This window comes from Triticum aestivum, chromosome 3D (genome assembly GCF_018294505.1).
Source record: "Triticum aestivum cultivar Chinese Spring chromosome 3D, IWGSC CS RefSeq v2.1, whole genome shotgun sequence".
NCBI classification, from domain to species: domain Eukaryota; kingdom Viridiplantae; phylum Streptophyta; class Magnoliopsida; order Poales; family Poaceae; genus Triticum; species Triticum aestivum.
This window is the reverse complement of record NC_057802.1, coordinates 587,054,080-587,076,832: the sequence shown is the minus strand read 5'-3', so window position 1 is coordinate 587,076,832 and position 22,753 is coordinate 587,054,080. Positions and strand designations below refer to the sequence as shown.

The 22,753-nt window shown below is 44.0% G+C and overlaps 1 protein-coding gene and 1 pseudogene across 1 annotated transcript; both read left to right on the top strand.

Moving 5' to 3' along the window:
• Window positions 1-2,633: 2,633 nt before the first annotated feature.
• LOC123075676 (germin-like protein 1-3) lies at window positions 2,634-3,748 on the top strand. Its single transcript, XM_044498227.1, has 2 exons — window positions 2,634-2,851; window positions 2,966-3,748. Exons 1-2 carry the CDS (start codon window positions 2,716-2,718, stop codon window positions 3,505-3,507), a joined length of 678 nt encoding a protein of 225 aa, XP_044354162.1. The 5' UTR covers window positions 2,634-2,715; the 3' UTR covers window positions 3,508-3,748.
• A 17,736-nt stretch (window positions 3,749-21,484) lies between these two features.
• On the top strand, window positions 21,485-22,313 carry LOC123075674 (germin-like protein 1-3; annotated as a pseudogene).
• The last annotated feature ends 440 nt before the right edge of the window (window positions 22,314-22,753 follow it).

Genomic DNA, 22,753 nt, shown 5'->3' with positions numbered 1-22,753 from the left:
CTTTCAAGTTTTAGACAGGCGATCAAGAAAGGAGCGGTGATGTTGGGTTCAGGTAACTCTTATGTGTGACACCTAATATGTGAGTTGTTCACTTTCACGCAGATCGGTGATCAGTGTGTGATGGCATTGGACGGATACTCTGGAAGTTGTGAGCATAAATTGAGTAACAAGGAACTTAATTTTGCTCGAGTGTTGACTGTGGTCAAGAAAAGAAGGGAGTACATGTTGCAGGTGGAGTTTGACGCATTGACAAATTCAGGGTGGTGGAGAATATTCGCCAAGGTGGAGTTTGTTGGAGTTGTGTCGAATATTGTGTACAAGGGTAGGTTACAGTTGGACTTGTAGTTGTATTGTGCTTACATAGGATATGTAGTCGTGTCCAAGTAGGACACTTGTATCCTAGGCCTCTCATATATAGCGGGGGTAGACACACGATGTAACCTATGCCAACATAATAGCACCGGAACGCAGGGGAAGTCGGCGGCATGTGCCGGTGTCCAGGGCGACCGGGTGCGGTATTGTACCGGTGTCATGGAGAGAAGCGCCAGTAGTCAGGCCCTAGGAATATAGCCATATCGGTGAACCTCGTTAACAAATCTCAGTGTCGTGCTTATGTGATTGCTTGGTCCTCAGATGATCGACGTTATGCCTTGGATTTATTCTAACAGCCTGTGCGGTTGGAAAAGGGTAAGAGCACCAACGCCCGGCCTCATCGATCGTTTAGAGGACACAAGGAGGAATGTGCCTTGATCTAGCCGATCATCGGTGCATGCATGTCGTTCTTGTAAACAGGCCGTCTGGAATGCAATAATTTTACTCAATTTTAATTAAACAGTTCGCCGATTATTGTTGGAGTGTAATGTTGGCCCTCCTCTCTCAGCTAGGATTTTGTGTGAACAGGTTGGTGCATATATGTAATTCTATAGTTACTGGAGAAATCGAGAAGACTACATGCCTACCTGGATTCGTACATACTCCCTCTGATCCATACTACTTGTCGCTGGTTTAGTAGAAGTAATATGAATAGGAGATAGTAATGAAGTTGCAAGTATTTGATATTTTGTTGGCTTTTGAAAGTGCAAAAATAGAAGCCATTATATTTTGGATTTTCACATTAACCCATATTTAATTTAATTTTCAAATCATAACAGTCAATTGAAAACAGACTCCCTTGCAGTTTGTTTTAGAAACAGACTACAAATCCTAACAACTTTTCTGATGTACTGGAAATTTTGTTGATCCAACACAAATTAATCTAGAAATAAGGCACTACATCAAGTACTTGCAACTACATCATATCCATATTACTTCAGTACTATCTCCTATCCAACAAAATATCAAATACTTGCAACTTCAGTACTATCTCCTATTAATCTAGAAATAAAGCACTACATCGTGGATCGCTACCATTTGTGTCAAATTAATCTAGAAATAAAGCACTACATCGTGGATCGCTACCATTTGTGTCAAATTAAATTCACGTGTGTGGTCCCAAGTTCTTTGGGATATTTTTGCCTGAGACCTAAAATAATTTTACCCTAACTTTCAAAGATTTTTGTTTGTTTTATTTAATATTTCAGTTTAAATTTTACTGATTTCAGTCGGATGCATTACAAAGATAAACTGTCCTACTACTAATTAGCCTGCCCGGTATAAGACCTTCTTTTTACCTCGACTTTGTTGTTGCGGAGTACATGATTTATGGCATCCCCAAAGCCGACCCTCAAACCTCCCGTAATCGTCCAGACCGAGCTGTCCCGACCCAATTTGCCATCCAACGCAGTTCCGCATCCGTCCGCGGGCCGGTCCGGATGTCCGTTTTCCCGCAAACTAGAACCAGACAAAGGGGGCTTTGTGGGAGTCCAAACATCCACATGACGAACCAAAAGCTGCCACGTATCCACGCACTACGTGCCCTCCTCTCTTCCTCTCTCTCTCCATACACCAAATGGCGAAAGGTGTGTATTAGCAATGGCTGAAGGTGTAGCTCAATTGCGAAAGGTGTCGCTAAATTGGTGAAGCTACCGGGCTCTTTTTTTCTTTTCTTTTTTAAATACGGACACACGAGCTAGCTTCGGCCAAAAATGGTGCAACATGTATAGTAAACTTGTTTGGCAGTAGGTTTGGCCCACTTTTCTTTATTTACATGTACATAAGTACATGTACACTGAATTGGAATGATAATCTGCAATTGTCTAGACATATGTTTGGCGGAAGAAATGCTAGCTATTTGACGGAACGTTGTTGTTTGACGCGGATTTGAGGTACAGGGTTGGATGGCCGGCTCCTGTATCAATAGAACATCAGTCCGGACCTATTTTCGAACAAATATGGTGTCCGTTTGCGGTAGCGTTAGAGATGCCCTTACTACACAATACCAAGTTCTTCTCATCCAGCTTAGTGGATACCTCTCTGTCCACAAGAGTACATGACACAAATGGTAGCGATCCACGATTTGACGTCGCGGTCCAACCCTATCCTGAAGCTAAAATGTCCATCGTCTTCATTAATTAAGTCGGGCAATTAACTTCGTCACACGTCCATCGATCAACTACCGACCGATCACGTCCCTCTTACGCTTACGCTACACTGCACTATAAGTACATGCACCCCGTGCTTTGCATCATCATCCAGTCAGCCTCAGCTACTTCACCACACAACTAACGAACTAACACCACACCAACAAACCCGTAGCCAATTAAGGAACGCTTGACCATGGCGCCCAAGCAGCTCCCTACCGTCCTCCTCGCCGTCTGCTCCACCCTCCTGGGCCTGGCCGCGCCATTGCTCGCCGGCGACCCCGACATGCTCCAGGATTTCTGCGTCGCCGACTACAAATCCCTCGATGGCCGTAAGTTGTGCTAGCCCTTCCGTACATACTCTCATGCTGTCTTGCGGGCACATATACTCCTAGATCATGCGGGAACAGAGAGTAATGCATGCATGCATGCATGCGTACGTGCAGCGCTGCGTCTGAACGGGTTCCCGTGCAAGAGGCCGGAGAACGTGACGGCGGACGACTTCTTCTCCGCCGCGCTGGCATTCCCGGGAAACACCGGCAACCCAGTCGGCTCAGCCGTGACGGCGGCGAACGTGGAGAAGCTCCCGGGGCTGAACACGTTGGGGGTCTCCATGTCCCGCGTGGACTACGCGCCGTGGGGCGTGAACCCGCCGCACACCCACCCGCGAGCCACCGAGATCGTCTACGTGCTCGAGGGCTCCCTCGATGTCGGCTTCGTCACCACCGCCGGCAAGCTCTTCGCCCGCACCGTCTGCAAGGGCGAACTCTTCGTCTTCCCCCGTGGCCTCGTCCACTACCAGAAGAACAACGGAGGTGCGCCGGCCGCCGCCATCTCGGCCTTCAACAGCCAGCTTCCGGGCACGCAGCCCCTCGCCCTAGCGATGTTCGCAGCCTCACCACCGGTTCCTACCGACGTGCTGGCCAGGGCGCTCCAGATCGACGGCGGCCTGGTGGAGGCCATCAAGTCCAAGTTCCCGCAAAAGTAACCAGCATGCATGCATGTTGGTTGGGTCAGCTCTACGTGCGTATGTGCTGCCAATAATGACGAAGGACCACGTAAAAGTGCAGTTTTAATAAATTTGCTTGACAATGTATCTTTTGTCGGTGCATGTTTAGTGAAGGGCCTCGTCGGTTTTACTGTTAATTGTTGCTTTTTCTTCACGAACCTACTGGTTATTAAATTGTATGTGTCCATTATTGGTGAATGAATGTGCCCGATTGCTTGAATTGTCATAATACGTTAAGGCAATGAACAAGATATAGTCTATCGCCCTGTCTCACTCTCTTTGCAGATCCATTCCCAAGACTTTATTTGAAAGTTTCGCTGTGTTGCCATGAGTTGGGCTCGCAATATTCAGCCTTAGCCTTTGGTCTAACAGAAATATTATTCGGGTGGGATTTTGCCCCATGTACACCTTAGTTCAAAATAACTCTCAGTGGATCGATCTTTTCTTATGTACATCATAGCACATCGAGTATAACTGGTGTTATTTCGGTGGAGTTCCGCATTAGCGTTTAGTTCCAAGACATACTTTTCACGTGTCTACCCAATATCTAGAAAAGGTTTTGAAATGTGTCAAACTCCAAGTATAAATTATGATAGTTAATATATTGACATAGGATTGTATGCAAAATTATGACCATATGTGTTCTCCAATAAAAAACAACTTGATGCATCTTAAACATGTACACTATATTGTAAGTACCGGTTGGCTGGAAGGTTTCGGAGCTGTTGGTTGTAGCATGTATCCGCAATAGATATTATGCACTTTGGCCTTAATTTGGCCCTTTCTCTAAAAGTATGTGTAAGTACCAATTTGTTTCTTTCTGTCCATGGCATTTTGTTTCTAAACATTGTGAAGCAGAAACAAAATACATTTTAACTATCGAGCAGGCATTAACGTGAAGGCCAAAATTCCTTCTTATGCACATTCAAGTGGGCCGTTATGTACTCAGGAATATTTGTTTAATAAAAAAATTTCATTGCTCAGTTGACCGAAATTTTCATAAAGCAATTGGCCTAGTTTTTGTCTTGCGGTTCCTGCTGATATTTTGTTGTATCTCAACCGTCTAGGTAATATGTGGCCCCTATAAACCCAATTATATTGAGAAAAAATTACAATTATGTTCCACTAGCAGAATGATGTTGTTTATACAGTAGTGGCAGAGCTCGCTGAGGATGCCAGGGGTCAAAAGTGGGAGCATTAAATGTTAGCCTGGGGGGGGGGGGGTGTGAGGAAAATGAGTGTAGTTTCAGAAATCCGAGCCCCCAAGTTGTTGTTTTTTTCAATGAATATACCAAGGCTGGGCCCTCCTACAATGCATGTTAGTAAAACAAATATAAATTTTGCAGTATGATTTTTTTTTCCTTTTTTCCTTTTGTGAGGGTTTTATTTTGATCTTACAGGCTGAGAGTGTTGAGCTTGCACGTCACCGTGTAGGTGGCCAGAGCCACGGAGAAGAGCATGTAGAGAAGATATGGTTGCAACATCACGATAAGGCGGTAGTACCCTGGAGTGGAGGGACAATTAGAGGATGCTGGCAACTAAACAACTGATTTTAAACAAGGAAAGAAGATCTGCACCCGAAACTTGAACCTTTTTTTGCAAAAAATATATTCAAATGACTATTGTTTCCAAAATCCGAGCCCCCAAGTTATTTTTATTCAATGAATATACAAAGGCTAGGGGTGGTGCCACCCCCCCCCCCCCCACCCCCCGCCTCCTCCTCTTGCAATGCATGTTGGTAGGAAAACTATAAATTTTGGATTATGGAAATAGTTTTCAGGTTTCCCTAGTAGTAATCCATCTTCTGAGGGTTTTATTTTGATCTTACTAGTCGAGGGCGACCAGGGGCGGAGCCAGGATTTGAACTTGAGGGGGGCGAAAAGCCAGTGATCACACAAGAGACAAAACATCATGCTGGCCTTGATGTCAATGCATATACAAATATATGTTTGGTACTTACCAAATAAAATAAAATTACATTTATATATATCAGATTATAAATTGAGTTGTATGATCACCAACATCCAACAAGTTGATTATCTCATCTGATCTTTAAGGCTTTTTCTTCCTAATAGTGTAACGCCTATGAGAGTCGTCTCCCATTTTGTGTGGAGACGTGTCTGACTATTTTTTACTGTTTTATGCACAATGCTAAATAACCCGACTAAAATCATGATTTATAAAAATAATACTTTCTCGGTTCACAAATATAAGATGTTTTGAATATTTCAATATACTCCCTCCATCCCACAATATAAGATTGTTCTGCAAGCTGTTTTAGTTTTCAAAACGATATTATATTATGGGACAAATGGATAGACTTTATGCAGAGTGAAAGGATTGGACAAACACGCTGAAATGCGCATGTATACATCTAAATGAGAAAATAGTAGAACATCTTATATTGTGAGTGGAGGAAGTAATAAAAATAGCTTAGTGCATAATGGTACCTGCTTATATCCTAACTCCAGGCGTCATCTGCTTGCATCTTGCCATCTACGAACCGTAGAACAGTGGAAGGTTTCGTCGTCGTGCATATGCACAAGCGTCGGCCCTCGGCCGGCGGCAAGCGTCCTAACAGTATACGCACAAACGGCGGCCAGCCGAAAACGCCTGACCAGGAGACGCGCTAGCGGCGTCGGCGACAAACGCCCTAGAGGAACACGCATGCTGAGTTGCTGACAAGACAAACGCCCTAGAATCAGATCAATCGATCGATCTGATCGAGCACGTATTCACGTCCAGAGGCACTGGCCTGGGCTAAAACAACCACCCGCATTGTGGGCTTTGGGCTATTGTAATTCGGTACAACACGTCTAAATTATTTATTCACGTATATGGGCTAATAAGTATGGGCTAATTAGGTAATTAGCTGCGGCCATTAGCGTATATACACTGGACTACCTGCTACAAATCGTTTGTCTCAAAAAAAAATATTGAGGGGGGCGAGCCATTGGCAGGGGTCTAGCCCCTGCTCGCCCCTCCCTCTCTCCGCCCCAGAGGGCGACTGATCTTGCACATCACTGTGTAGGTGGCCAGAGCCGCGGAGAAGAGCGTGAAGAGAAGATATGGTTGGGTCAGCTCTATGTTCGTACGTGCTTCTAAATATGACGAAGGACCACATAAAGTGCAGTTTCAGTTCATTTGCTTGAAACTATCTTTTGTATATTCTGATTATTTTGTGTCCGTGCATGTTTTGTGAAGGGCCTCGTCAGTTTTACTGTTAATTATTGCGTTTTCTTCATGAACCTACTAGTGACTAATTTGTATGTGTCCGTTCTTGGTGAATCAATGTGCCTCATTGCTTGAATTTTCATGAAATTTTAGGCAATGAACAAGATATAGTCAATCTCGATCCCACTTTTTCTCGATCTCCCAAGGCTTTATTTCAAAGTTTCACTGTGTTGCCATGAGTCGGGCTCGCAAGGTTCAGCTTTCATCTTTCGTCTAATAGACATATTGTTCGGGTGGGTTTTTGTCCCATGTACAACTTTGAAAGAAAAATCTCACTGGAACAAACTTTTCGTGTATTCATCGTAGCACATTGAGTATAGCTAGCGTTATTTCGGTGGAGTTTCGCATTTGCGTATAGTTCGAAAGTATACTTTTTACGTGTCTACCCAATATCTAAAAAAGGCTTTGAAATGTGTCAAAAACTTCAAGTATAAATTATGATAGTTAATATATTGACTTAAGATTGTATGCAAAATTATGAACATATGTGTCCACATAAAAACAACATGATGCATCTTGAACAACTACAATGTATTGTAAGTACCGGCTAGCTAGAAGATTTTGGACTTGTTGGTTGTAGCTTGTATCCCCAATACATATTAAGCTCTCTGGCCTTTGGCCCTTTCTATTAAAGTATATGTAAGTTGCTATAAGTTTCTTTTTGTCCTAGATATTTTGTTTCTAAACATTGTGAAGCAGAAATAAAATGCATTTATCTATCGAGTGGGCATTAATGTGAAGGCTAAAAATCCTTCTTATGCTTAGTTCCAACCTCACATTGTATAACAACATTCCAGTGGACCGTTATGTAATCAGGATAGTTGTTTCTTAAAAATTTGCTATTGCTCAGTTGACCTAGATTTCGTAAGGCAATCGCGTGAGATTTTGTCTTGGGACTTGTCCTTTAGTTCTCTCTCAGGGCTAAGGTAACTCTTGTGCTGACCATACGAGAGAATTGGTTGATATTTTGATATATCTCAAGTAACTAGGTAAAAGTTTGGATTGTGGAAATATTTTTCATGGTTTTTTGGTAGAATGTTTATCCTTTTTGCGAGGGTTGTATTTTGATCTTACTAGTATAAATCATGTTATACTCCCTTCATTCCTTTTTTAGGTGTATTACGATTTTGGAAAGTTGGACTTGTTCATGTTTGCTCAAATTTATAGGAAAAACTATCAACAACTACAATACTAAATAAATAAAATATGAAAATATATTTCATGATAACCATAATAATCTGAAGTTGGTATAGTAGATGATGTTAGTTTATCTATACACTTGATCAAAGATAAAGAAAAAGTTCAACGTCTTAGAAAACTTATAAACTTTATAAAATGTAAGATATAGGGAGAACCTATTTTGAAATCAAGTTTGGCTCCTGGGTGCCATGCTCCTGCGCACGAAAATGATTTTCGAAATGTCAAAAAAATTCGAAAAAAAATTATATGCGTTCATAGTCACACCCAATTGCTACCTAAATTTTTTTAGGCAAAGATGTAAGCATTTTATCCTGTGCAAAAAGCAAAACAAATTGAACACCAATTGTTACCCCAAATTTGTTTTTTCTCACGGACAAGCATTGGTGCTCTTTTTTGCATGAAAAATTTCAAGGATGCTTGTGACACTAATACGAACATCCGCAAAAGAAAATCAGAATTTTATTGAAAATAATTACTACTTTTTTCTGGTTATTGTTCACGCGGGGAGCATTGCTCCCGGGAGACAAAACACCTCCCCTGAACCTATTAGTCTTCAGAATACAAACGTTTGAGTACACACACTTTCTACAATTTTACTATTTATGGGCCTAGGGTGTAATTGATAAGACTTGTGCCTAGTTCATGGGCATAGAAACTTTTCTTTGTTTTTGAGGATTTCAGTCAAGTGACATGCTACATTCACATACCTTCCAAACCATTTAAGGCCTGCAGTCAAAAGTATGAGGCACTGGCAAGTAAATGTTGGAAATATGCCCTAGAGGCAATAATAAAATGGTTATTATTATATTTCCTTGTTCATGATAATTGTCTATTGTTCATGCTATAATTGTGTTATCCGGAAATCGTAATACATGTGTGAACACATAGACCATAACATGTCCCTAGTGAGCCTCTAGTTGACTAGCTCGTTGATCAATAGATGGTTACGGTTTCCTGACCATGGACATTGGATGTCATTGATAACGGGATCACATCATTAGGAGAATGATGTGATGGACAAGACCCAATCCTAAGCATAGCACTAGATCGTGTAGTTCGTTTGCTAAAGCTTTTCTAATGTCAAGTATCATTTCCTTAGACCATGAGATCGTGCAACTCCCGGATACCGTAGGAATGCTTTGGGTGTACCAAACGTCACAACGTAACTGGGTGGCTATAAAGGTGCACTACAGGTATCTCCGAAAGTGTCTGTTGGGTTGGCACGGATCGAGACTGGGATTTGTCACTCCGTATGACGGAGAGGTATCTCTGGGCCCACTCGGTAATGCATCATCATAATGAGCTCAATGTGACTAAGTAGTTAGTCACGGGATCATGCATTACGGAACGAGTAAAGTGACTTGCCGGTAACGAGATTGAACGAGGTATTGGGATACCGACGATCGAATCTCGGGCAAGTAACGTACCGATTGACAAAGGGAATTGTATACGGGATTGCTTGAATCCTCGACATCGTGGTTCATCCGATGAGATCATCGTGGAACGTGTGGGAGCCAACATGGGTATCCAGATCCCGCTGTTGGTTATTGGCTAGAGAGGTGTCTCGGTCATGTCTGCATGATTCCCGAACCCGTAGGGTCTCACACTTAAGGTTCGATGACGCTAGGGTTATAAGAAGTTTGTATGTGATTACTGAATGTTGGTCGGAGTCCGTGGATGAGATCCCGGACGTCACGAGAGTTCCGGAATGGTCCGGAGATGAAGATTTATATATGGGCAAGTCCTTATTCGGTCGCGGAAGTGTTCGGGGCGTATATCGGTATTGTACCGGACCACCGAAGGGTTCCGGGGGTCCACCGGAGGGTCACCTTCCCGGAGGGCTATGGCTGAATATAGAGGGGAACCAGCCCTAGGTGGGGTGGCGCCAAACCCCCCTAGGGCCCATGCGCCTAGGTTGGGGGAAACCCTGGAGGGGGCGCCCCCCTTGGACTGGGGGGCAAGCTCCCCCCTTGGCCCCCGCCCCCCCCTTCTAGATCCATCTGGAGGGGCCGGCCCCTCTCCTTGCCCCTATAATACGAAGGGGGTGGGAGGGCTGCACACAACATCCAAGGCCACAGCCCCTCCCCTCCCCAACACCTCTCCTCCTCCGCGTGTGCTTGGCGAAGCCCTGCCGGAGAACTGTCACTCCACCACCACCACGCCGTCGTGCTGCTGTTGGAGCCTTCTTCCTCAACCTCTCCCTCCTCCTTGCTGGATCAAGGCGCGGGAGACGTCACCGGGCTGCACGTGTGTTGAACGCGGAGGCACCGTTGTTCGGTGCTTGGATCGGATTCTGCCGCGATCTGAATCGCTACGTGTACGACTCCCTCATCCGCGTTCTTGCAACGCTTCCGTCTCGCGATCTTCAACGGTATGAAGATGCACTCTCCTCTCTCGTTGCTAGTTACTCCATAGATTGATCTTGGTGATGCGTAGAAATTTTTTAATTTCTGCTACGATCCCCAACAGTGGCATCATGAGCTAGGTCTATGCGTAGTTTCTATGCACGAGTAGAACACAAGTTGTTGTGGGCGTCGATTTTGTCAATTTACTTGCCGTTACTAGTCTTATCTTGATTCGGCGGCATCGTGGGATGAAGCGGCCCGGACCGACCTTACACGTACGCTTACGTGAGACAGGTTCCACCGACTGACATGCACTAGTTGCATAAGGTGGCTAGCGGGTGTCTGTCTCTCCCACTTTAGTCGGATCGGATTCGATGAAAAGGGTCCTTATGAAGGGTAAATAGAAATTGGCATATCACGTTGTGGTTTTGGCGTAGGTAAGAAACGTTCTTGCTAGAAACCTATAGCAGCCACGTAAAAATTGCAACAACAATTAGAGGACGTCTAACTTGTTTTTGCAGCAAGTGTCATGTGATGTGATATGGCCAGAAGGATGTGATGAATGATATATGTGATGTATGAGATTGATCATGTTCTTGTAATAGGAATCACGACTTGCATGTCGATGAGTATGACAACCGGCAGGAGCCATAGGAGTTGTCTTAATTTATTTATGACCTGCGTGTCAACTGAAACGTCATGTAATTACTTTACTTTATTGCTAACCGTTAGCCATAGTAGTAGAAGTAATAGTTGGCGAGACAACTTCATGAAGACACGATGATGGAGATCATGGTGTCATGCCGGTGACGATGATGAACATGGCGCCCCGAAGATGGAGATCAAAAGGAGCAAAATGATATTGGCCATATCATGTCACTATTTGATTGCATGTGATGTTTATCATGTTTTACATCTTATTTGCTTAGAACGACGGTAGCATAAATAAGATGATCCCTCGCTAAAATTTCAAGAAAGTGTTCCCCTAACTGTGCACCGTTGCGAAGGTTCGTTGTTCCGAAGCACCACGTGATGATCGGGTGTGATAGGTTCTAACGTTCGCATACAACGGGTGTAAGCCAGATTTACACACGCAATACACTTAGGTTGACTTGACGAGCCTAGCATGTACAGACATGGCCTCGGAACACAAGAGACCGAAAGGTCGAACATGAGTCGTATAGCAGATACGATCAACATGAAGATGTTCACCGATGATGACTAGTCCGTCTCACGTGATGATCGGACACGGCCTAGTTGACTCGGATCATGTATCACTTAGATGACTAGAGGGATGTCTGTCTGAGTGGGAGTTCATTAATAATTTGATTAGATGAACTTAATTATCATGAACTTAGTCTAAAATCTTTACAATATGTCTTGTAGATCAAATGGCCCACGCTAATGTCAACCTCAACTTCAACGCGTTCCTAGAGAAAACCAAGCTGAAAGACGATGGTAGCAACTATACGGACTGGGTCCGGAACTTGAGGATCATCCTCATAGCTGCCAAGAAAGCATATGTCCTTGAAGCACCGCTAGGTGAAGCACCCGTCCCAGCAAACCAAGACGTTATGAACGCCTGGCAAACACGTGTTGATGATTACTCCCTGGTTCAGTGCGGCATGCTTTACAGCTTAGAACCGGGGCTCCAAAAGCGTTTCGAGCAGCACGGAGCATATGAGATGTTCCAAGAGCTGAAAATGGTTTTCCAAGCTCATGCCCGGGTCGAGAGATATGAAGTCTCCGACAAGTTCTACAGTTGTAAGATGGAGGAGAATAGTTCCGTCAGCGAACACATACTCAAAATGTCTGGGTTGCACAACCGCTTGTCTCAGCTGGGAGTTAATCTCCCGGATGACGCGGTCGTTGACAGAATCCTTCAGTCGCTCCCACCTAGCTACAAGAGCTTTGTGATGAACTTCAATATGCAGGGGATGGAAAAGACCATTCCTGAGGTATATTCAATGCTGAAATCAGCGGAGGTGGAGATCAAAAAGGAACATCAAGTGTTGATGGTGAATAAAACCACTAAGTTCAAGAAAGGCAAGGGTAAGAAGAACTTCAAGAAAGACGGCAAGGGAGTTGCCGCGCCCGGTAAGCAAGCTGCCGGGAAGAAGACAAAGAATGGACCCAAGCCTGAGACTGAGTGCTTTTATTGCAAGGGAAACGGTCACTGGAAGCGGAACTGCCCCAAATACTTAGCGGATAAGAAGGCCGGCAATACCAAAGGTATATGTGATATACATGTTATTGATGTGTACCTAACCAGCGCTCGTAGTAGCTCCTGGGTATTTGATACCGGTGCGGTTGCTCATATTTGTAACTCAAAGCAGGAGCTGCGGAATAAGCGGAGACTGGCGAAGGACGAGGTGACGATGCGCGTCGGGAATGGTTCCAAGGTCGATGTGATCGCCGTCGGCACGCTACCTCTACATTTACCTACGGGATTAGTTTTAAACCTCAATAATTGTTATTTAGTGCCAGCTTTGAGCATGAACATTGTATCTGGATCTCGTTTGATGCGAGATGGCTACTCATTTAAATCCGAGAATAATGGTTGTTCTATTTATATGAGAGATATGTTTTATGGTCATGCCCGCTGGTCAATGGTTTATTCTTAATGAATCTCGAACGTGATGTTACACATATTCATAGTGTGAATGCCAAGAAATGTAAGGTTGATAATGATAGTCCCACATACTTGTGGCACTGCCGCCTTGGTCACATTGGTGTCAAACGCATGAAGAAACTCCATGCAGATGGACTTTTGGAGTCTCTTGATTATGAATCATTTGACATGTGCGAACCATGCCTCATGGGCAAAATGACCAAGACTCCGTTCTCCGGAACAATGGAGCGAGCAACCAACTTATTGGAAATCATACATACTCTGTGTGCGGTCCAATGAGCGTTCAGGCTCGCGGTGGCTATCGTTATGTTCTCACCCTCACTGATGACTTGAGTAGATATGGGTATGTCTACTTAATGAAACACAAGTCTGAGACCTTTGAAGAGTTCAAGGAATTTCAGAGTGAGGTCGAAAATCAACGTGACAGGAAAATAAAGTTCTTACGATCAGATCGTGGAGGGGAATATTTGAGTCATGAATTTGGCACACACTTAAGGAAATGTGGAATTGTTTCACAACTCACGCCGCCTGGAACACCTCAGCGTAATGGTGTGTCCGAACGTCGTAGTCGCACTCTATTGGATATGGTGCGATCTATGATGTCTCATACCGATCTACCGCTATCATTCTGGGGTTATGCTTTAGAGACTGCCGCATTCACTTTAAATAGGGCTCCGTCGAAATCCGTTGAGACGACACCGTATGAATTATGGTTTGGAAAGAAACCTAAGCCGTCGTTTCTTAAAGTTTGGGGATGCGATGCTTATGTCAAGAAACTTCAACCTGAAAAGCTCGAACCCAAGTCGGAAAAATGCGTCTTCATAGGATACCCTAAGGAAACCATTGGGTATACCTTGTACCTCAGATCCGAAGGCAAGATCTTCGTTGCCAAGAACGGGTCCTTTCTGGAGAAAGAGTTTCTTTCGAAAGAAGTAAGTGGGAGGAAAGTGGAACTTGATGAGATGACCCCTCTCGAACCAGAAAGTAGTGCATCACAAGAAAATGTTTCTGTGGTGCCTGCACCGACTAGAGAGGAAGTTAATGATGACGATCATGATCAAGTTACCACTGAACTTCGTAGGTCCACAAGGACACATTCCGCACCAGAGTGGTACGGCAACCCTGTCATGGAAATCATGTTGTTGGAGAACGGTGAACCTTCGAACTATGAAGAAGCAATGGCGGGCCCAGATTCCAACAAATGGCTTGAAGCCATGCAATCCGAGATAGGATCCATGTATGAAAACAAAGTATGGACTTTGACAGACTTGCCCGATGATCGGCGAGCGATAGAAAATAAATGGATCTTTAAGAAGAAGACGGACGCGGATGGAAATGTTACCATCTATAAAGCTCGACTTGTCGCTAAGGGTTATCGACAAGTTCAAGGAGTTGACTATGATGAGACCTTCTCACCGTAGCGAAGCTGAAGTCCGTCCGAATCATGTTAGCAATTGCCGCATTCTACGATTATGAGATATGGCAAATGGACGTCAAAACGGCATTCCTTAACGGCTTCCTTAAGGAAGAATTTATATGATGCAGCCGGAAGGTTTTGTCGATCCTAAGAATGCTGACAAGGTATGCAAGCTCCAGCGCTCAATCTATGGGCTGGTGCAGGCATCTCGGAGTTGGAACATTCGCTTTGATGAGATGATCAAAGCGTTTGGGTTTACACAGACTTATGGAGAAGCCTGTGTTTACAAGAAAGTGAGTGGGAGCTCTGTAGCATTTCTCATATTATATGTGGATGACATACTATTGATGGGAAATGATATAGAATTCTTGGAAAGCATAAAGGCCTACTTGAATAAGTGTTTTTCAATGAAGGACCTTGAAGAAGCTGCTAACATATTAGGCATCAAGATCTATAGAGATAGATCGAGACACCTCATAGGTCTTTCACAAAGCACATACCTTGATAAGATATTGAAGAAGTTCAATATGGATCAGTCCAAGAAGGGGTTCTTGCCTGTATTGCAGGGTGTGAGATTGAGCACGGCTCAATGCCCGACCACGGCAGAAGATAAAGAAAAGATGAGTGTCATCCCCTATGCCTCGGCCATAGGGTCTATTATGTATGCCATGCTGTGTACCAGACCTGATGTAAACCTTGCCGTAAGTTTGGTAGGAAGGTACCAAAGTAATCCTGGCATGGAACACTGGACAGCGGTCAAGAACATCCTGAAGTACCTGAAAAGGACTAAGGATATGTTTCTCGTTTATGGAGGTGATGAAGAGCTCGTCGTAAAGGGTTACGTCGATGCTAGCTTCGACACAGATCTGGATGACTCTAATTCACAAACCGGATACGTGTATATTTTGAATGGTGGGGCAGTCAGCTGGTGTAGTTGCAAGCAAAGCGTCGTGGCGGGATCTACATGTGAAGCAGAGTACATGGCAGCCTCGGAGGCAGCACATGAAGCAATCTGGATGAAGGAGTTCATTGTCGACCTAGGAGTTATTCCCAATGCATCGGGGCCGATGACTCTCTTCTGTGACAACACTGGAGCTATTGCCCTTGCCAAGGAGCCCAGGTTTCACAAGAAGACCAGGCACATCAAGGGTTGCTTCAACTCCATTCGTGAAAATGTTCAAAATGGAGACATAGATATTTGTAAAGTACATACGGATTTGAATGTCGCAGATCCGTTGACTAAACCTCTTCCACGGGCAAAACATGATCAACACCAGAACTCTATGGGTGTAGGATTCATCACAATGTACCTACATTATTGACTCTAGTGCAAGTGGGAGACTGTTGGAAATATGCCCTAGAGGCAATAATAAAATGGTTATCCGGAAATCGTAATTGTGTTATCCGGAAATCGTAATACATGTGTGAACACATAGACCATAACATGTCCCTAGTGAGCCTCTAGTTGACTAGCTCGTTGATCAATAGATGGTTACGGTTTCCAGACCATGGACATTGGATGTCATTGATAACGGGATCACATCATTAGGAGAATGATGTGATGGACAAGACCAATCCTAAGCATAGCACTAGATCATGTAGTTTGTTTGCTAAAGCTTTTCTAATGTCAAGTATCATTTCCTTAGACCATGAGATCGTGCAACTCCCGGATACCGTAGGAATGCTTTGGGTGTACCAAACGTCACAACATAACTGGGTGGCTATAAAGGTGCACTGCAGGTATCTCCGAAAATGTCTGTTGGGTTGGCACGGATTGAGACTGGGATTTGTCACTCCGTATGACGGAGAGGTATCTCTGGGCCCACTCGGTAATGCATCATCATAATGAGCTCAATGTGACTAAGTAGTTAGTCACGGGATCATGCATTACGGAACGAGTAAAGTGACTTGCCGGTAACGAGATTGAACGAGGTATTGGGATACCGACGATCGAATCTAGGGCAAGTAATGTACCCATTGACAAAGGGAATTGTATACGGGATTGCTTGAATCCTCGACATTGTGGTTGATCCGATGAGATCATCGTGGAACGTGTGGGAGCCAACATGGGTATCCAGATCCCACTGTTGGTTATTGGCTAGAGAGGTGTCTCGGTCATGTTTGCATGATTCCCGAACCCGTAGGGTCTACACACTTAAGGTTCGATGACGCTAGGGTTATAAGGAAGGTTTGTATGTGATTACCGAATGTTGTTCGGAGTCCAGGATGAGATCCCGGACGTCACGAGGAGTTCCGGAATGGTCCGGAGGTGAAGATTTATATATGGGAAGTCATCCTACGGTCACCGGAAATATTCGGGGGTATACCGGTATTGTACCGGGACCAGCGGAGGGGTTCCGGGGGTCCACCGGGAGGGTCCCCCTGCCCCGGAGGGCCTTATGGGCTGTAGGTGCAAGGGAACCAGCCCTAAGTGGGCTGGGCGCCAACCCCCCTAGGGCCCATGCGCCTAGGGTTTGGGGGGAACCCTAAAGGGGGCGCCCCCCTTGCTTGGGGGGCAAGCTCCCTTCCCCTTGGCCGCCGCCCCCCTCTAGATCTCATCTAGAGGGGCCGGCCCCCTTCCCCCTTCTCCCTATAAATAGAGGGGTGAGGGGAGGGCTGCAGCACCACATCCAAGGCGCAGCCGCTCCCCTCCCCAACACCTCTCCTCCTCCGCGTGTGCTTGGCGAAGCCCTGCCGGAGAATTGCCACTCCACCACCACCACGCCGTCGTGCTGCTGTTGGAGCCTTCTTTCTCAACCTCTCCCTCCTCCTTGCTGGATCAAGGCGCGGGAGACATCACCGGGCTGCACGTGTGTTGAACGCGGAGGCACCGTTGTTCGGTGCTTGGATCGGATTCTGCCGCGATCTGAATCGCTACGTGTACGACTCCCTCATCCGCGTTCTTGCAACGCTTCCAACTCGCGATCTTCAACGGTATGAAGATGCACTCTCCTCTCTCTCGTTGCTAGTTACTCCATAGATTGATCTTGGTGATGCGTAGAAATTTTTTAATTTCTGCTACGATCCCCAACAGTAAACAGTTGAGGTTAAACAAGAAAATAAGATCCGGTCGCAAAGCTTGAATTTTTTTTCTTATTTTTTTGCAAAAAGATTCGGATCTAAGTTTCAAATGCCGAAGGAGAACAATAAAACAACAGCTAGCTTACCAAGCGGCCACCTTGGTATGCTAGCAACAAAAAATTACAACCAATGGGGAAAAGATAACAACAGCTAGGGTGGCTGAAAACCTATGCAAAATAATATGTGCAGTATCGTAGATCGCGTGATAAAGAAAAGAAAATGCATGCAGTTGAACAATTAAAATCTGTGTCATTTTTTGACACTTATATAATTAAATTGCATGTGTGCTACTTTGCATGGATAATACGATATTGATTTGGCCCGAGAGTTAGCGTATCAAGCAACACTGTTTGGCCCGAAAAAGAAGTAACACTGCTCACTATCGCACCTCTCATCATACATCACTTGGGTAGCTGGCTCTACCAACCTCTCACGTACACCAAGCTGAGAGCCTTCCTCTTCTCACACCTAATTGGTTAGCCAACTTGGTCAGGTGATCAACTGGTCCGGCCATCGATCATGTCATCATCAAGTTAATTAAAGTAGGAGTACCTACTACGCGGGGTCTTTACATCTACTACTCTCCGTCTCATGATACAAGATGTTTTGAATATTTCAGTATGGACTACATACACACTGAAATGAGTGAACAAACATAGTAAAACGTGTCTATATATATCCAACTCAAAAAAAACTTAGATCTTCTTATAATTTGAGGAGGAGGGTGTAGTAAATGTGTACATGCAATGCTCATTGATATTAGGCAGCATGGAGATATTAGGTACTGTCTAGGGCACATCTAGATGTGCCCTAGTTATTGCACATCTAAGTGACCCAATCACACTACAAAGAAAAAGAAAAAAGATAAAAGAAATTGTCTGCTCGAATCTTCATGTAAAAGCAATGGTATATGACTTAGATGTGCAATACTTAGGGCACATTTGGATGTGCTTTAGGAAATTAGTATATGATAGTTAATATTTGGCAGTATATTAATTGCATGTATATATTTGATGGATATTATTTCTGCATTAATTATATGATTAGCACTGGCATTGATATCTGTTATGATATAAATTGCATGTAAACATGTTAAGCGTTCGCCAATGGAGCAGTCTTGGTCATTGGATTGCCCTGCTTTGATGGTCGTGTTAGTTGGATATGCTTCTTCTGTCTTTTTATATTGGTATAGATACGGATATAAATATAAATATAAATATAAATATAGATACATAGCCACCTCCCAAAGCTCCTCCTCTTCATCAAACTGAAAGTTCGTGATACTACTTATGAGGAAGAGAAACATATTATTAACACAAACAAATCAACTATTTTATGAGGAAGAGATGTTTTGGAAGCAATGGTCAAGGCTGGAGTTATCAAAAGAAGGAGACAGAACACGACTTATTTCCACCTGAAAGCCTCTTGGGAACAAATAAAGTAATACCACGTCTCTTCGGAATCATAATTGTCAAATGGCAGAAAAGGTGCCCAAACTCACTACTTCAAAAATATGTATACTTCAACTCAAGGATAATGGATACTTCTGATGAAAATGTTGCTCAATCTTGCACCATGTTCATCCAAAATTGGATGAATATATGCATGTGTTGCTTTGTATACATTTAACTAATAGTTAAATTAGTGATGCCATATTCCAAGTTGGCTTGCTAAAGGCGTCAAGTACAAATGTCTTTTTGGCGATGTTCTCTCAACTGGGAGGTGCGGGGGAGGGAATTATTTGTGCAGTAAAGAAGTTTTACCTGTGTTTATATGTCGGAGGGAGTTAATGACACTGCCAACGGCATAATTCAATAATAGAAGTCAAGTGGAGCTTAAAGATTCTAGGCTCATTAGTGTATGCTTTGTCCTATAAAAACTGATGAAAGTATAAGGTGAACAGTCTATACCTGTTTTGGATGATACAATATCTCTTACTCAAACTCATTGCCTTTTAGTGATTTCATGCTCTCCATTCAACTAGGGTTCGAAGATGAATAGATGATATAATGTAGTTTTGTTCTTACAAACCTGACATGATGAGGTATGATTGTGTTGATTGTTTATTTGACGAATACTTACTACTTTGGGTTTGTCTACTATCTTGGTGATCATGCAATGTGTTGCGTCTGTCAAGTTTTTCATGCACTGTAATAGCCAAATGTTCGACTTGCTTTCCTTCACATGAGGGATTTCCCAAATTGATTCATTTATCACTCTATCCTTCTCTCTTTGTACTTGTTTTTTTGCAAGGTACTTGCTTCAAGAGTTTAAGATTTGCACACAAGCTCTAGTGATTTCTCACCATCTCTCTGGGAACAAATCCTTCTTATTATTGGATCAAAACAAGTAATGAGGTTGCATGCAACTAACACTTAATAACAACTTTCAAGGTATGTGTTTAGTTTTGCCTGGTAGCAGATGCAGTGTCAATAACCAGCTTTTTTTCATTTTAGCTCTTCAAAGCGTGACTCCAAGTTTTGCGGATTAGTACTTGGGCTTACCTTCTCTAGAGGGAAATATGAAAGTTGGAGAAGTTTCGGTGCATAAAAGGCAAGTTTATGAAGCGGTTAGCTAATTGGATAGAGAAATACGTATCTTCTGGGGGCAAACAAGTATTGATCAAATAAGTTCTTCATTCCTCTAATATATGTGCGGGAGTTTTAAAATCACCTGCATGCCTTTGTGTTTACCTGGTTCATATCGTTAATGAGTTCTGATGTGGAGTGATAAAGAGCGTGGGAAAGCTCATTGGCTATATTGGGACAAGATAACTAGACCAAAGGGGCATACCGGAATTTGCTTTTGGATTTTGGGAGCTTTCAATAAATCCCTATAGGAAAGATAAGTATGGTGCTTCCAAGAGTTCCTAATCAGTTTACGTGCTATTCTCCTAAAGGCTCATATTTTTCGCAATTTGGCAATCTATGGCAGTTGTACCACCCGACAGACAATGTAGGCCAGTGATAGATCAGCACATTAAAACCGTCATGCTAAACCGCCTGACACATAGTGCATCTCTAGATGTTCATCTCCTTTACCTGCCAGAAATAGGTATTCTATATATGTCATTTGTAATACGTATTAACTCCAAGAGCTATAAATTTATATGAGGTGGATGAATCTCCAGTGGACTAGGATTCAGGGTACATGAAAATTGTCAAACTGTAGCCATATCCTCTGCACACATCACTATAAATACAATTGCATGTCACATTCACATCATCATTTCACATTGATCATTTGACACGCATGACAAAGACAACATTATTGTGAGTCTGTGACTCATACATCGATGTTAGTCAAGAGAGACATTGAAGTCTTAGAAAGAAAGACAATTAAATTTAGGTCGCCCATTACACTATTCTCAGTTGGTTTCTTGGTTATGTCGTTGCCTTCTCTTTGTTCTCGTCTTTGTCAAAGTGGACACATGCCTATATCAACATAATGCTTAAGAAAAGAAGATACAACAGAACATGGTTACAATGCAAAATGTGATGTATACTCTTCAGTAAAAGAGCATTTAACAAATTATGACTGATAGGCAACAAAAACTTCAGCCACCACTGGTAAAAAAACCACTGATGATGTGTGCCATGGTGCGATTGCCACAATCATAAGTCACTACACTTACGGGTACATCGGCCAGCTTGAGCGGTAAGGCCTTAGCACTAACTGGTGGGGTACCCCTGAGTGAATCACCGACCACTACTGGCCTTCCATTGGTGACTTGTCACTGGTAACCATTCTTCCACAAACCCTTGATCTGACATATATACCTTTCTCCCAACTTAGAAACTTGCCATGCATTGTCATGTCCAAACTGTACGTCCAACCTCCACATGCATGTTATCGTTCGTACGTTCATATTACACTGACACGATGGTTGCATTTAGTTATACATGCTTTGCTTAATTTGGATGCAAAAGATTGTCGACCAACTAATTTCGCATACGTCCATCGATCGCGTCTCCGTTACGCTGCACGGCAGTATATGTGCATGCGCGCTGCATGCTTCCATTCTCATCTCCACTCTCACTAGTCGAGCTAGCAGAACTACTCGCTACACCCACACAGCTAAGCTAAAGAGTGAAGACCAAGTATTCTAGCAGTACTTGACAATGGCGAGCAAGCAGCTCCCGGCTGTCCTCCTCGCCGCCTGCGCCGTGCTCCTGGCCCTCGCCAGCGACCCCGACATGCTCCAGGACCTTTGCGTCGCCGACTACAAATCACTCGACGGCCGTAAGTGTGATCGTCCATGTACACTATCTTTCCTACTTGCTTCTATGGATAATGAACGGATCAGAATGTGCGGCGCTGCGGCTGAACGGGTACCCGTGTAAGAGGCCGGAGAGCACGATGGCGAACGACTTCTTCTCCGACGTGCTGTCCGTCCCTGGCAACACGGGCGGCAACCCGTCAGGCTCCGTGGTAACGACGGTGACTGTAGACAAGGTCCCGGGGCTCAACATGCTGGGCGTGTCCATGTCTCGCGTCGACTACGCACCGTGGGGAGTGAACCCGCCGCACACCCACTCGCGGGCCAGCGAGCTCCTCTTCGACCTCGAGGGCTCCCTGACGTCGGCTTCTTCACCAGCTCCGGCAAGTTTGTCGCTCGCACCGTCTGCAAAGGGGAAATGTTTGTCTTCCCACGCGGCCTCGTCCACTTTCAAAGGAACAACAATGGTTCTCCCGCCGCCGCCATATCGGCCTTCAACAGCAGCTTCCGGGCACGCAGAAGTTGACTGAGGCATTGTACACTGCCTCGCCGCCGGTTCCAGCCGACGTGCTGGCATGGGCGCTCGATCTCGACGGCTGCATGGTCGAGCCGTGCGTAATTTAACAACTTAATCTCGTCGCAGCACTTGAATTCCATCGTCACCTTTTTGTATACTTTATGATGTTTATTATGCCATTTTTGGTCATTTCGCTGTTTACTGTTGCTTTTTCTTCATGGCTTGCTGGTGATATATATGTATGCATGGTTTTGGTTTATATATATGTACTACCCAAGACTTTATTAATTGTTATTTTTGAAATGATTGTGTCGAGAGTTTGACCAAAATATAACTTTATGAAACATAGGTAGCATGGAAAATCATAGAGTATGCTTGACTAAACAGTTTTTTTAGAAACACAATACAAATGCAGATCCCATGCTTATAAACAACAGACGTACACTCACGCCATGAACGCATGCTCACACATCCTATCCCTATATCCCTATGAGCACCTTCAAACTAAACCGGTAAATCTTTAGTTCATTGAGTTGGTAAGAGAAAAAGAACTCTAAATGTGTTTGAACTGGAGCTGGAC

What these genes read in the sequence shown, in the direction of transcription:
- LOC123075676 (XM_044498227.1), top strand. Translation starts at nt 2,716, where the DNA reads ATGGCGCCCAAGCAGCTCCCTACCGTCCTCCTCGCCGTCTGCTCCACC. An exon ending in CTACAAATCCCTCGATGGCC is followed by an intron (nt 2,852 to 2,965) that starts GTAAGTTGTGCT and finishes GCGTACGTGCAG; the next exon opens with CGCTGCGTCTGAACGGGTTC.